Below are 16,162 nucleotides of genomic sequence, written 5' to 3' on the forward strand. Positions count from 1 at the left end.
ACAGGCCAGGTTATAGACTGTGAAGCTATTTAAGGTGCAGTTGAAAAGTTTCCAAAGGGAGGAGAACACTCAAAAGACCTTTATTAAGCTAACCCCATCCATAAGGTCATTTTTTAAAGTGGGAACGGGGTAAATTGTAAGAAACTAGGTTACTAGTTGAGGGGGGTAAGTACCCACCTCAAGTAATCAAGTAATAATCACAATCCATGTCAGGGTGAACCACTATAGTCACTAAATAAAGCAGAGTGCTCAATCCCCTGGTAGTTATAGCACAGAACAGACAAGCTTAACTTCCCAGCAATGTGCAATGTATTTTTGCTGTACTAAAACAGTAATAAAGTTAAAATGCTAAACAATAAACATTCCAAAATAAATTTGAAAAATAGAGTAATAACAAAATTCCAATAAGGGCCATGAATTTTTTACGTTTTAAATAGCCTTAGCGACAAGAAGCACAAAGTGCAAATGATGGTCTACGATCTCAATAGAATAGGACCTAGGTACAATTTGACATTGACCGCGATGGAGCGTGGGTCAGATACACCAACCAGATTTATTCGGGGCAAAAGATTTTAACTTCTGACTTAGTCCTTTATGTCCAAATTCTCTACAGAGCACACTTTTAAAGCCCCACAGGAGCTCATGGGAGGTGCTTAGAGATTCACTGGGTGCCAATAAGATGCTAACAGCAGGGTCCAGTCAGGTCCAGTTCACATTGTTAGGCTGGATAGTTGCCGAAAGACCTCTGGTAGCTGGTTGTATTCTTGTTGCTTGAATAGGAGGTCAGCCTTGTGACCCTGGAGTCCACTTCTTTGTCCTGGGTACAAGAGGGGGCAGCAGGTTCACTCCTTTATGGTTCTTCTCATGTCTGGCAGCAGTTCAGTTCTCCTCTGATCCTCCACAGGTCCAGGATTGTTCTGAAGTATATGCCTGGAGAAGACTCGTTTATACATGGCATGAGCTAGAGGGAAGGAAAGACCCTTATGAAAACACTAACCAATGAAGTAAAGGTTCCAGGCGATAGCCATACCCTCCTTGGGCATTTTGAAGACTGAAAGTCTTTAGCCACTCTAAACATGGGATCTGAGGGCTGGGGTGTGTCTAGGGAGAGTTTTATGGTAAAACTAGTGTCCTTCCACATATAACACTAAAATCCAGTTTGTCTCACGTCCTGTACCCACAACAACCTCAGAGACAGAAGTGGATAACCAAAACGTTTTGGGGCATCCTATTTCTCTCATTTGAAGTGTTCCTGAAGTGTTACATGTAAACACAGCAGACCTCTCAAATATGCTTTAACACTGTTATGTCAGAAAGAGACTCACTGGAGCATGCTTGGCTTGGAGGGGACAAACGAAGAGCCTTACCCAAGTGTCAGCTAACATTTGCCTGTAACGGAGAAGGCTTCTTTGAAGTGCGCCCCAAGTGTCATACGAAAAAAACCTCACACCTGTTAATAAGGATGTGATATTCAAGCAGGATTTGACACTTTAATGTCAATAAAGATCCTCACGACCTCACCCTGCGAATTCTATCAGGTTCAGGGGGATAATTTTTGCCTATTTAGGCCAGCACATTGTTTACCCCTAGAAGGCATTTCACACCCATTCAAATGTTAATTACTTGTTGTCAGAAGTGGGAGAACAAAATGCAAATTAGCTTCCAGTTACACCAGGCAGGGCTAAAATAACTATCTAAAAGTTACTTTTCTGTAATATTTAATTAAAGCCCAATTTCACCATTGAATTGGATTTTTAATAACAACTAAAAATAGTTTTTTGTTTTTTAGCTAGTTCCACTCCTAAATACAGTATTTGGGCCAGATTAACAAAATCGTGTATTCTTAAAAGCGAATATTAGCGATTCACTATTAGAAAATCGCAAACTGCGGTGCACACCAGTGCGTTTGACACTGTTAGCGACTCGCAGTGAGTCACAAATGGACCTGTCTTCATGAGGCAGGTCACAATTTGTGACCCATTGTGAAAGGCTACAATCAGAGGGATGGTGGCCTGCTGGGGTCAGCAGACCTCCATGTCTGTGACTGCTTTTTAAATAAAACAATACATTTTAACGCAGCCCGTTTTCCCTAAAGGAAAACAGGATGCATTACAAAAAATAAAATGAAAATCTATCTTTTCATTTTTTAAGAGTAGTTCTGCTAGGAAACCTTTGAAGGCTTTGTAAAAACAGAACCCTTCAGCCACCTGGTCCAAAGGCATTGTTACCAGGTACCTGCTTTACAGCTTCCAAAAATTTCTTGTGATGTTATGTGCTCTTCTAAAACTTCTATTTTGTGTTCCCTCTGTGTTATAGAGGGCAACATAAAAAAAATTACTTCTTGAAGTATATCTAATGGTAAAGTTTCTATCATATACAAATATATATGAGGAAAATGAGATAGATCAAACAAAATGAGGGAAATGAGAGGCATTGTCGGTCACAACATCCCAATTTGAATATTTTTTCACAAAAAGGTTTGCAGTTCTGTAAAAGCAATCCAACCTACCTATCTGTGGTCGATAGGCACCTCAAGGATCACAGGAGCATCTTTTATAGGATGCACAGACCCTCACTTACCAAAGTGCCATGATTCTTCACCAGCTCAAAATGCTCATTGGGTAGGTGCAGCAATGCCCAAATGGCCCCTCGAAGGGTCATGTTGTCAGAAATCTGTTTGCCTCTTGATGATAGACAAATAGACAATTGCTCTTTGTCTCGTGAGGGCAGTTAGGAGTAGTAGATGGAGTTGGTGACTTTCATAAAATTAACTAGAAAACCCAAATTAAGTTTTTCAGGATGGCTGTCCTTGTTAATCCATAGAACTCATGAGATACCAATTATGCCATAGTTCAGCCTGTGGTTAACATATTTCTTACCACAGGTGCCCAATAAAGGGTTAATGGCAATACATCAGGACCTCATTGAAAGAACCTAATCTACTCGTGGGGGCGCTCAAAAAGTGCAAAACTAATTCCCCTTGCCAAGAACCTAAAGTAGGTTTATTTTCTTTTTGTATGTTGCATAACCCCCTGATTATGAGGTTTCATCTCTTGCATGTAACCTGAAAGTTATAAGTAGCAACACGCAAACAATGTAAAAAATTGAGGTTCGTTTTTTTTTAATCTATACTACTATAATAAAAGAGAAACTTTCCGACTTTGAGGCGGGTAAACTCCGGAACCACTGCGCCAATCTACACACCCGATACACCGTAGAAATCGTCAGGGTGTGTAGATGGTTATAGGCTATATAAACTTTAAAAATAAACCTTATTTACAAAATGTATATTAAAAAAAAGTAGTCCCCCCCCCCCAAAAGTAGCGCCGGCCGCGACGTGCGTGCTCACGTCGAGGAGCGGCGTCAGAGCGGCGTCAGAGGAGCTCCGGACATGGCGCGGGGGATGGGTGGTCACGGGAACAGCAGCGCACAGGCCAGCGGCGGTGCTACCAGCGGAGAGGCGGACATGGCGCGGGGGAGGAGCGGCAGCGGACAAGCGGTGAGGAGCAGAGCGGCTAGGAGCTGTCAACTCAGGAGCGGCAGCTGAGGTAAGCAGGCGGGTGTCGGGCCAGGCGGGGAACGGGGAGTTACAAAAGGCAATGTCGGGGCAGGCGGGGGACGGGGAAGGAGGGGGACGGGGATTGACTCAGGCCACGCGAGGGTCGGGCTAGGCGGCAGGCGGGGGACGGGGCGGGCGGGGGCACGGGCTGCTGGGCAATGTCGGGGTGGGGGAAGCCTGAAAGCTCCCGGACAAGGTCGGGACGGACTGCTAGTTCTGCATAACGTGTGAATAACATAAGCCAATCTCTTCCACACACATGCCGACTTTGTGTTTTTGTGAGCTCAGTGCAGCACACTTAACATAGTGAGGAACGTGACATCCCCCCAATGGCTGAATTACATGGATCTTTTGGTAGGTAACACAGCGAGTAGTTTACCCATATACACAATTTGTCTGACCCCTTTAGGTATGTGTCGATGGTAGGCTCCCCTGTTGATATCTTAGGGGGCAATAGAGAAACTAGTTTACAATACCTCGGATGAAATTTCTCTTGTGATTAGTTAAATTGCTCCGTGTTGCTTGCTCATTCCGGATCCTCGACTGTGAATCTATCCGCATCCACAACCCCGAAGGAGGATAGGGTTGGAACGACTCCGGCATCGAAGAGACTATTCCCGGTGTGCATAGCCAATGTGTGACTACACTTAGTGGACATGTGGCATCATTACACACAGGGACGTTTGGGCGTTTCTGGTACTCGCCACTGGTGCCGTGCTGGAAGGAGAAATTGGCAAGCCAGGGTTGTATTGTTGACACCATATTTGGTTGTTTTGTCATGTATGTGAGTATATTTTATCAAATACAGATACGTCATTACAAGCAGTGACGTCCGGGTGTGTCTAGTACATGTCACAAAGCGCCATGCTAAAATGAGGAATTGGCATGTCAGGGTTATATTGTTAGGCGTGTCATGTTAAGAATATGTTGTATCAAATAAAGAGATCCTGTCTTCAATTAAAGGAAAAAAAGGAAAGTTAATAAATGCAGTTGTATGTCCTTTTGAAAACCTATTTGTATGTTATATTACAAAAGTGATCTTTTTTTTATCAGAGGTGGAGAATGCAGAATGTCTTTTGAGCCTTATTCTCCGTCATCTATGAAAACTTGAAACCCCCGCCGCCAACAGCATCAGCCTGCTCACACCCACAAGATCAAACCCCAAACACCTACTCACCCATTGGAACCCTCTCACTACTCCAGCCACAATCTCCATCATGAGCTCTGTGCACAGACCTCTGTCCCCACCACATCTTCAGTCTTTGAAATGAAATGAAATGATTACGCACTTGTATAGCCCACAACTACCCGTAGGCATCTCGGCGCTTGTACGAATACCGCCGAGGAACCCTTCCTGGCCTTTCCCTGTGAGGAGCCCACTCCTGGGCACCCCCAAGGTGAAGTCAGGCATCCTCAGCGTTGTTGGGGCCGTTGTAGAGATTAAGCAAGCTATTGCCCAGAGGTGCAGAGTGGGACTCATGATTAGAATAGGCACCGAGGCGAGAATTATCAGGTCCGAGGAAATTGAGCCCGAGACCCGCCGAGGCGGGAATTGAACCCTGGTCCCGTCCAGATTACTGCATCAGGGTCTGCCGCTCTAACCATTGAGCCACACTTGTCTTTGGAACAAGACAATTGGCGACAAGCTCAAGAAAGTCCTAAACACCTCCATTGCCTCGGCCTCCTCCCCTGAGGACTAGAAATACGCTGAAGTCAGGCCCCTCTTAAAGAAACCATGCACCGACCCAGCAGAACCGAAGAACTACCGACCCATCTTCCTGCTCCCCTTTCCAGTGAAGGTTCTCAAGAAGGCAATCAACCAGGAACTCACAGAATACCTGGAACACAACTACCTCCTGAACCCCTGTCAATCTGAATTCCGAGCAAACCACCTTGATGGTAGCCATCAACAACATCCTCCTGGACCGTGGCAAAATGGCAGCCCTCATCCTCTTGGACCTGTGAGCCGCCTTCAACACCATCTCCCATCACATCTTGATCAACAGACTCCACCTCATCAGAATTCAGGGAGACGCCCTGAGATAGATTGCTTCATACCTCACTGGAAGAACCCAGAGAATCAGTCTCCCACATTTTCCTCTGATCCCAAGAAGATTATATGCGGTGCCCCCAAGCATCGTCCCTCAGCCCCAACCTCTTCAATACGTACATGACCCCCCTGGCCAACAGCGTCAGATTGCACGGACTCAACATCATCTCCTACGCAAACCACACCCAGCTAATCCTTTCATTGTCAAAAGACCCCTCACCACCAGAGCCAGCTTCCACATATGTATGATGAATGTCGCCGGCTGGATGAAGGACAACTGCTCAACATGGACAAAACGGAAGTCCTCATCTTTGTGGACAACACCTCGCCATGGAACGACGCATGGTGGTCTGCTGCACTCAACCCATCCCCTGCCCAACAGACCACTCCTGCAAACTCTGCATCATCATAGATTGAAAGGTATCTATGAAGAAACTGATAAACGCAGTCTTATCCGCCTACTTCCACACCTTACGCATACTCCGCAAGATCTTCAGATGGCTCCTAACCAACATCAGAAGGACCGTCACGCAGGCCCTCATCACCAGTAGGCTGGACTACAGAAACACACTCTACGTAGGAACCACCGCACGCCTCCTGAAGAGACTACAGGCAATACAAAACTCAGCAACAAGATTCATCCTCAACCTCCCAGAATGACGTACATCACACACCACCCCATGAAGCTACACTGGCGCCCGATCCAGAAGAGATGCCAGGTCAAGATGTTGACCCACATATACAAAGCCCTGCACAACGAAGGACCAGCATGCATCAACAAACGCATGACCTTCCACCAACCTACCAGACACTTACGATCCACATCCCTCTTTTTCACAGATACCCCAAATCTGTCGAGGCAACAGCAGAGCACGCTCCATTGTCAGACTGAAGGCTTGCAAGTTTTCTACGTTATGCAGAGATAGTAAATAGCTTAGGATAAAATGTGGAGAATAATAATCATTCAGCAAATGCAGTATCAACCTTGAGGCTAATAATACAGATCTAGGTTTTAGGTAGTATTAGACCAATTGTTACATAGTAGGGATGAGCAATATAAAGTGCTTTGGGATTTTGTAGTTCATTTTATTTAAGATTACGGCAGTTGAGATTACTATAATATTTTCGATCATTCTGATGCACTATAATATTTTCGATCATTCTGATGCACAAGGTTTGTGTGCTGATTGTACATAATAAATAACCTGTTATTATATATATTATAAAACACCACCAGCTGTGTGTGTCTACTGCTTTTAGGAGTCAAGGAGAGAGTCCAGACATCTACAAATAACCCCTGCAGATGACATCTTCTCTGGCAGCGCTGTCTGACTCGTAATCCTCTGGATTTAGATGAGTGTAACTCGTCATAGAGAACATTGAGGGACACCTGGCCTTTTTCCTTGTCTTCAAATGGAATAGAATAAGCAAGATCCCATTAGGGCAATGGAAACCACCCAGATGTGTCCTTCGATTTTGGGGGGTTAGCAACAATATATGGTAGCTTGTAATCAAGTCACTCCACTTAACATTGTAATTGGCCCCTCATTCAACTGCTTTAAAATGTAAACACAATTGTATCTAACAGTCTACAGATATGATATTCTTTTATTTTGGAAAGGGAACCTTTCCAAAGAATATAAGTCTGATGTTGACAGGCTCATTTGGTCTCTGTCAACTTTTAGTTTCCTGTATGTAAACCATTTTTGTTATGCTAAAGAAATAATCTCTCCTTGTCAGCCACTTTAATTCTTAAGAAATTAATTCTGAAACTCATCCAAAGAAGAGGTCTCTGAGAGTTTGAAAGCTAAAGTATTGCAGCCTCCTTGTATTTTACCTTTAGTTAGTCCCGTAAAATGTATTAAAACCTGCAATTTATGATGAATTTGCTTCAACACATAAATCCCTTTCTTCCTACTTCTGATACTCAGTCTGCTTCCCAGCTCCATCCTGCTTCTATTTTTATTCGGTTGATTGGACCTCCCCTCTCACACAAATGGGGACTACCCCAGACAGCCTGTGTGAACCCAGTGAGAAGAAGCTGCGGCAGGGCTATAGGAGAAGAGAGACATTTTTAGGTCTCGCCTAGGCAGCACTTGCGCTGTCTCTGAGATATGCTGTATTCAGGTATGAACTGTAAGCTCTGCCCATCTTTTTAATAGGCTCCTGTCACTGTTCTTTATAAAAGTTGGCCTTTGATTTGTTAATAAGCTTTTTAGTCCCTCTCTTCTGTTGTTACATACCATCAGGACACCCCCTGTTACATGTGGTGTTACTCAGTAGCTTTCATTCACAGCCTCCGAGCGCTCTTTTCTTCTTTTGAACAATAATACTCAATAGCCATTTTCCCCCCTTTTTTTCTTCTGTCCTCAAACTAGCTGTGTCTAGGCGCCGGGAAACCCTTTTTGGGTAGCTGTTGCGCCCTATAAATTGAAAAAATAAAATAAATAATAAAATAAAGGTCTTTCTTCTACCTGCTTTTGCCAGCAGGACACGCTTTACTGCAATGCTATTTTATTATTTTTTTTAACTGGCATGGGTTGCACTAGGGATGGCAGCCGCGCTTTCCTTTTGGGTTCGACCAACACAGCTGCATACCTTTTTGTTTATTTATTTGCTTTTTTACAATGCCATCACCTGCGCTTTAGCTTTAAACAGCTTACGCTTAAAACACGGGTGCCATGATTACCTCAAAAGCAAAGAAATAGAAAAATAAAATATATTTTTTTCTATTTCTTTACTGTTGAAGCAATCCCTGCACCCACATTTTTTGTATTTCTTTACTGTTGAAGCAATCGCTGCACCCTCCCATTAGCTTAAGGTATTCAAAGCCTAAGTCTGGGTGACGTCATTGTAACAAATGGAAACAAATAGAAGGAAAACAAGCATTTGCAATGCAATAGGTCTCGCATGATTAAAGTTTGAGCTATTGGCATTGTTAAATAATGCAACACCAATAGCTCAAACTTTAATAATGCGAGACCTATTGCATTGCAAATGCTTGTTCTAGCATGGACTGAGCAGGGTCCTCTTCTAACTCTGAGGTCCATCAAGCCTACTAACGTGTGTCACCTGTCTATTTCTTCTTTCATGGCATCTAGTCATCTCTCCCAGCCACCCCCTCTTAATGTCCAATAGACACACCGCATGGCCAGCACCAGGCGTACAGCGGAGTGACCCCAGTCCCTCTGTCAACAGATAAATGATTTACTTGGGCTGTACAGCAAATATCCCCACCGGCCTACAAAGGTCCATCAGCTGGTGCTGGCCATTACATATCTGTTCCTGTAAACATCAGCGAGTGCTTTTGTTTCGCTGCTGCAGCAAATCATTTGGGTCTTAGAACATTAACTGTACCTGTACAGACAGGTAAAGCAAAGTTTTTTGCGGCAGGGGATTGGCAACATCAGCGAAGCAGAGTCTTCCCGTGTTGGACAAGTCTTCTCACTTATCCCTGCGTACAACAGACTCCTGTCCGATAGTCCTCACCAATGTCCTGTCGAATCCAGTCAATATCCACAATGTGAAGAGTTCCAGGGTGCTAGCTGCCACCACGCTGCTCACTGGTGGGGAGCAGGGCCTGCCAGAAGGCAAGGATATGGCGCTCTCCCCCTGCCCAGAACGTCTGCAGCAATGTCAGTGCATCGCCTCCCTTTCCGTCTTGGGGCCGCCCAACAGCAGCTCCCACTTAGCATTTGGGTAGGATCATTTAAGCCAATTGTAGCTCTGACCACTAGAGCGATCTTAAATGGGGGCCATCTTATACTGCACTCTCAAGTGCCCCAGAGATGTAATTTATAACTTCAAGGTGCCTGACACCACAAATGGATTGCTGTCAAAGGAAAGTTGTGGTCTAGGCCTAGAAAGACAGAGTGGTGATGCGGCCATGGTACAAACCCTCAAAAACCATAGCTGTTGCCAGTCTGTGTCCAGCTCAATTGCTGGTGAACTGTCACCAATCCACTTCTCAATTGCTGGCCGGGTTCAATGTTGGACTTTTAAGTTTTAACTTCCAGAAAGCATATATCGCATGAAGGAAATGGAGTTTTTGTTCCCGGGATCCAGTCCACATTTCTGATAGTCCTAAATGCAGCCAATAAATATTTCTATATAAAACCTCACTAGACGTGCACTTTGCAGAATGAAAGCAAATGAGGCAATATTAATGCTTTACCAATAAAATATTTAGCTTGCTGGTGCTATGATGTCATAACAAAGTTCCTTTCCTAGACCTATTTTATTTTGGACCATTATGTTATTTGTAATTTTGTTTTTCCTGTCCTGAAACCAGCATTTAAATACCTGGACTTTATTAAAAACGTTTGGTCTGTTCCTCAAGCCATACCCAAAACCATTCCCCAGAGAAAAATCAACTACGCTGACGTCGACAAAGACTGTTCTCTAACAGGAGATAAGCTGTTCTTCTAAAAGCAGCTACTTCCCTTAAGACAAAGGCACGTTATGTTAAAAGACTGCAGGGCCCTTTACCTTCAAAGTAAACAGTACATTTATATGTAAGCAACTATTTTCAATGAGAAAAAAAATCCCACAGGGACATTTTCTTTATTAGGAAGTAGCAAACTCTCCTAAAAACATGGATTTCCCCTTCGAAGAAAAAAACCTTAACTTGGAAGTGGTTGGTGGAGAGGGTGAAAGGTTGGTTTTTATTAGGTAAAAAATTATTCAAGAGGTAAATGAGGAAACGTCCGTTCGCTTACAGGCAGTACCTTTAAATGTAGTCAATTTCAGTTAGAAAACGGGAGGGCTCAAACAAATGTTCCTTTGTCCAATGGAAACTAGCATATTCTTACTAAAGAAACATCACCATATATTATAATACAGATCCGGGACACTACAGTCCTATTTAACCTTGTAATGAAATATAATTTGAAGTAGAGAAAATACCAAGTAATCAATAGTCTCCTCTTCAACAAGAAGCAGGATAAACTAAGCTAAACGCGTGCACTTGCACACAAAAAAGAAGTGCCTTTTACAGAATGTAGTTTGTGAATGAGAGAAGTTCCCAGAGAGGGTGCGAGTAGCAACAGTAGTACAGTGGACTGTTAGCGCTGATCAAGTGAAGGAAAAGCTCTGATTGAATATATTGCAAGGGGGGAGGCAAGTTGCTTTTTAATCTGCCATCAGTACCAGGTTTATTTTTTATCCATCTCAGGTCTGGTAGAGTATAGAGAACGGCTAACGATACTTTGCTAACCTTTACGGGACACGTTCATGCGTTACAAATTTGGTTTTGCAGGGTGGCTCCGGTGCGGCTTTGTTAGGAACGGGATTGAGGCAATGCGCCTACAGGCGAAGCCTTGGGGGTTTATAAGAAGAAACCAAGCTCTTTAACGGGTGACGTCGGCACAGTAGTTGGCAGCTTTTCCATCAAACATGACCAGGCAGGGGATACAGAGGGAGATGGATGGGGATCAAGTAGGTCACGGTGAATATTGCACACAAGCCTTTTAGTCCTTTACCTATTGTAAATTAAAACGTTGAAATTAAATGGTTCATTAATCTTACTCAAACAGTGCAAGCAACACGTAACCTTCCCGACGAGCCTTTTATCCAGGCAGTTTTGTAGGGGGCGGAGGTGGGGCATCAGGGTGACATGTCAGGTATGTGGGGTCTTCACAAGATTAAAGCGCAAACAATTTGAAAAGGGGCAGGCAGATGGAGTTTACAACACAAACAGGGAGAAGAGTGAAAACATAAACCGAGGTCCCATTCGGTTATAAAAGTATCAGCACCAGAAGAAAACTGTCAAGAGATTGTTTCAAACAAGGAAAGAACTCTTAGCAGTGTACTTTCTGTGCAAATCGGAGCTGCACTGTGTCCTAGTAATTTGATGTTTACGCAAAAACAAAACCTGGAAATCCTGGTCCAGGGAATGTCGTTATGAAATATACCTCCACGCATTGGGATTTCATCCAAGTATCTCGTCTGTGGAAAGATGCTTCTCTACTTGCGATCTCCAGGCTGAAATTCTTGCTGCAGGTTCTCGCTCCATATCGAAATAAAGACCAAACACTAAAAGTAATCCAAGTAAAACAAGCGGCACTGAAAGCAATCGCTAAAGCGATCGCTATTAAAAAAACACGCCTGCGAGTGGTGCTCGTGAGCCACTACGAGCCATATGTTTTCAATTATCGCGCCTGTTTCTGGGCACGATAATTTAAACTACATGGGCTTTGGTGTGCGTAACAGACACCAATAGGCCTTGGGCGGAGCAATGCCGCCTGCCTTTGGCCTATTGCATGCTCTGTTTAAAAAAAGCATGCAAACGAAGCCTAATAGCAGAACCCAAAAGGAAAAGCACACGCACGAGCGTGTGCGAGTCCAGGGTCCCTTTTCAAACCCCGGACAAAAGGGCTCTCGCCTGCGCGAGCAGTGCTGAGCTCTACGACGCAGGGCGCGAGCCCTAAAAAGTGTGTGGCTGCCATGTTTTCCCATTTGCTTACTTTTGTCACAATCGCGGCAGTCACGCTTTAGCTGTAAACATCGTAAGCTGCACCACCAGCGCTTTACCTTACAATGTTTACAGCAAAAGCACGAGTGCCACAAACGTCTCACATTTGCGAGAGTTTGAGGTATTGGCATTGTGAATGACAATGCCTTTTTATTTGTGTTTTGAAAACCTGCAATCCCCTTGCAGGTTTTCAAAGCACATAAATAAAAGGCATTGTCATTTGCAATGCCAATACTTCAAAGTCTCACAAATGCTATTATGTGTCTGGCCATTAATTACTGAACTTGGGACTATTCTTTACAGGCTATCACTCGTGTGTTCACAAGACTTTGGATCCGACAATTGTATGGTGTCACATTATTTTAAAGTGCCGGGAGCGGTGGGGGGGCTTATTATTTGAATTTTCTATGTTAACACAAAATTGGCTTGTATCGCTCTATGTGTGGTTGATATTGCTGCACCCCAGATTTGGGGTTTTGTGTATTACTGCTGCAGGCTTCTCCATAAATCCATTTTTTTTTTTTAAAAGTCTCACAAATGCCAGACCTATTGCATTGCAAAGGCCTGTTTCACAGTCATTAGGGTGAATCCTCCTCCCACAGCGCTTCCTATTTGCCTGAAGCCTACCCAGGATGATGCTGGGAACTGGTCAGTTTCAAAAAGCTCCCTTTGGTGGCCTGAGATGTTGATAGAGCCATCAGGATGTGGCATAGCAGCTAGAGCGGTCGACCTCGAAGCCCGGGAACTTGGTTCGAGTCTCTACAGGGACACTCAACATCCTGTTCTTCTGTGCAAATCACTTAATCTCCCCGACCATAACAAAATGAATGTGTCTGTCTGTAACGCAACTGGTGCTCATGTAAAGCGCTCTGATACCTACCTTCGGGTCGAGTACGCACTATATAAAACTCCCCCCGCCGCCCAAATACAAGGGGGAGCATTCTCATTGGCTTACTCAAGCTCCCAGCTTTCTACTATGAGTACTAAAATAAATGTATTTCTGGCTCAGGTTTTATTTGTCAGCAGATTTTAATCATTCTGCTGTCAATTCTACATTATAGTACTCGATTGCCGGTTAGTAGTGCCAAATCCAGGTTTTCTGATGAATATCTGCAAATTCTCCATCACAGGATCATCTTTGAATTCATAAACGATGCAGTAAGCTACAGAAAGTTTTGTGTGTGCAAAGCATACCTCAGCTTGTTGATGTTATGAATCCAGTGCATTTCAAAGTAGGATATCATGGAGTATGGGTTATTTTGCTTTAAATCATGTTTGTTTGCAAAACGTTTTGTAATTGATGTCTTCATCTTTATTTAAAATCGTTATTGTATACCTTTATATTCACATGAGCAATATCTGTCATTTGTGCTTGGCAAGTCCTTGGATAAAGTAATAATGGAAATGAGCACCTGCGAAGAACCGCGTGACCGCAACGGCCCCTCACCACTGGCAACTGCATCAGGACAAAGGTCAGTTCGAATTAAAATACTTTCCTATGACAGCGCGTGTGTACAGATATGGTCAAGGCAATTCCAACTCAGGATACCAACTTGTGGAAGTTGTTTTGCCCGTTTTTTTGTATTACATTGCAATGTGTGGTGCAACAGTGTTAGTTTACTCACTTCTGGGCCAAAGTCTATGCTCTGAACTGTTTATCAGATTAGTCGGAGGTGTGCATCATATGCCCATAAGTACCAGATATATGAAGGATTTTTAAGATCACTAATGACTGTAATTTAGATCCATTTAGGTTCACGGTATGCAGATTTATATCCTGTGGATAACCAAAAACTTTGACATGGATCCTGGACCGATTTTGGACAAAAGAAGATGGAGAGAAAAACCTGAGGGTTTTCTGGCTCTCCTGAAATGAATAAAAATGGAGAAAAGGGATCCCTCGATCCATATTTCCCATTAATGCAGTGTAGGGGAAAATAACTTTGTATAAATATCAAACTATAGTCCAGCGTGGGTGTACTTGCTGGACTGTGTATTTTTTCACATCTATGCTTTTTTTCTAGAATTAAAAATATTTTGGACACTGCATCTGTTCCATCATATCTGCCCTTATACATTGTGACATCACACCAGCAAATCTTTTTCTTAAGGTGTGTTTCTGCTGGATACTTTGGTTACACACCTTCAGATTATAGACTTACACGTTTAATGCATTATCTCTGATTACAACTTTTACATGCCGAAAGTGTGGTACGATTTAGGAGTTCTTTAGGTTAGTTTTTTTATCAGATGAATGCTTTTTCAGCTCGAGGATAACTTTGAGCTAGACTGCACAAGTTTAATCGGCTTTAGTTTTGCAATATTGTTCACACCATATTTGTACTTCTGCCTGCAGCTTACACCTCTATTAATCTACAAATATAGACACCGTCTTTGAGTGGTATATATCATGCTTTAGGACAGATAGGGATAATTTGCCTAATGTGCATTACAAATTTGCATTTTTCAATAGCCAGACCTTTATAAAATTACTAAAATAAATAATGTGCACAGGTTTATCATGGCCTGAGTGCGAGTAGGAAGGCCATCAGCATATTACAGGCAAATATACCATTGTCACCATGTAGCCACACATGAGCATATGAAAATATTGGCAATGGCATGTGACATAATATATGCACGATGGTCATCAGCATGATGCTGAATGATTGACAATCTGGTTAGAGTGGGCAGATTGACGTACACAGCTGATGTTATTGTCACTCCCTGGTCCCTTTTTGTTTCTCTGCTCTTCCAACCCATTTCAAGTTTTCTTGTTGACCACCATATTTTGCTGCGTTAGGTGACCTTTCATGCGGCTTGTTGGAAGAATACAACCGGATTATCCCCAAAACTGAATATCTCCCGTTTTAGATGACTGTAATAGGTGACTCCTGAACCACTTGCGTGGCTTTATGATGTGGCACAGGGAGTGGTGGGGTATGTGTGTGCGCGTGTGTAGAGTGTGTGTGTGTGTGTTGAGTGTCTGCAGGAGGTAGGCAGTGACTGTGTCTTATAAACTCTGCCAGTGCCTCCATGTGGAGAGCTTTCCCACTCACCATATAGACTACTCTATAATAGATAAAGAAACCTGCACCCTGATTCAGGAGCCGAGGTTTTTAGGCGAGCCTCTGTTTGTTTTAACTAATTAATCAGATCACTCTTAGTGTTTATTTTTTTTTAAGTTGGTGGATACTTCGTTTATACAGTGGATAATTGATGTTTTACAAAAAAAGGTGCAATATTGTTTCCCTGTGGATTTTCCTCTGAAGTTTTAAAAATCCAAATTTTCCTTCAGAATGTATTTTTAAAAACTCCTAGTGGTCCACTAATGTGTACATCTGGTGAAGGTAGAGTTAAAGAGTCCTCTGCAGGACTGACCCAGGTGTTGGGGTTGCGACCTACGCCATGGTTCGTTTGTATTATTTATTTGATGGCATCCATATGAGTTCAGAGTGCTCCTTTTAACTAGATCTCTTCTAGTGGCAAGTCTAACTACTTTCAGATGCAATGCTCCTTAGCTTTATTGACAGTGGTGACATTGGTCGTTTTAAGTTCAATTCAACCTTCAGCTTTTCAGGAGGGGTTTTAAAACCTGGCTGTTTACAGCCACATAGGCTTAACTATAATGTTCCTTCCTGCCCACACGTCACAGCGCCAAGATGCCTCGGCAATCGAGCGCTATACAAGCACATAAACATAAACATACCTCTACGTCATGTATTAGAAGACTGAGCCAATAAAACACATGTTCTTCAGATGGCATTTTTGGGTTATGAACTATGTGATACCCAATTTGGGGCTTTGAACAAGTTAACATTTGAAGACTCGAAGCACATCCTTCATTTTTGGCGTAAGTAGGGTCAGCATCCTTTTATAACCCATGACATTGCTGATGGCAGGTTAGTGTTCACTCTAATAGAATATCAAAATGTAAGTTTCTTCATATATGGCATCATTGAAGCCTCACCCAGCTTCCTCATCTGAGCAGCACAGATCTATACAGTGCTAGGAATCCACGCTCTGTGGCATGATGCGGTCATCTTCTGCTCTGCACTTCGGAGCGGGAAAAGATAATTTC

At 43.2% G+C, this 16,162-nt stretch overlaps 1 protein-coding gene across 1 annotated transcript in view; it reads left to right on the top strand.

Moving 5' to 3' along the window:
* BLTP3B (bridge-like lipid transfer protein family member 3B) overlaps nt 1–16,162 on the top strand; it is a 313,057-nt gene that overhangs the window by 37,788 nt on the left and 259,107 nt on the right. Inside the window, exon 4 of the mRNA XM_078678312.1 lies at nt 13,462–13,553. Within this exon, the coding sequence (XP_078534438.1) occupies nt 13,462–13,553 (92 nt within the window). The remainder of the gene's footprint in view (nt 1–13,461; nt 13,554–16,162) is intronic.

This window comes from Lissotriton helveticus, chromosome 1_1 (assembly GCF_964261635.1).
Source record: "Lissotriton helveticus chromosome 1_1, aLisHel1.1, whole genome shotgun sequence".
Taxonomy (NCBI): Eukaryota; Metazoa; Chordata; class Amphibia; order Caudata; family Salamandridae; genus Lissotriton; species Lissotriton helveticus.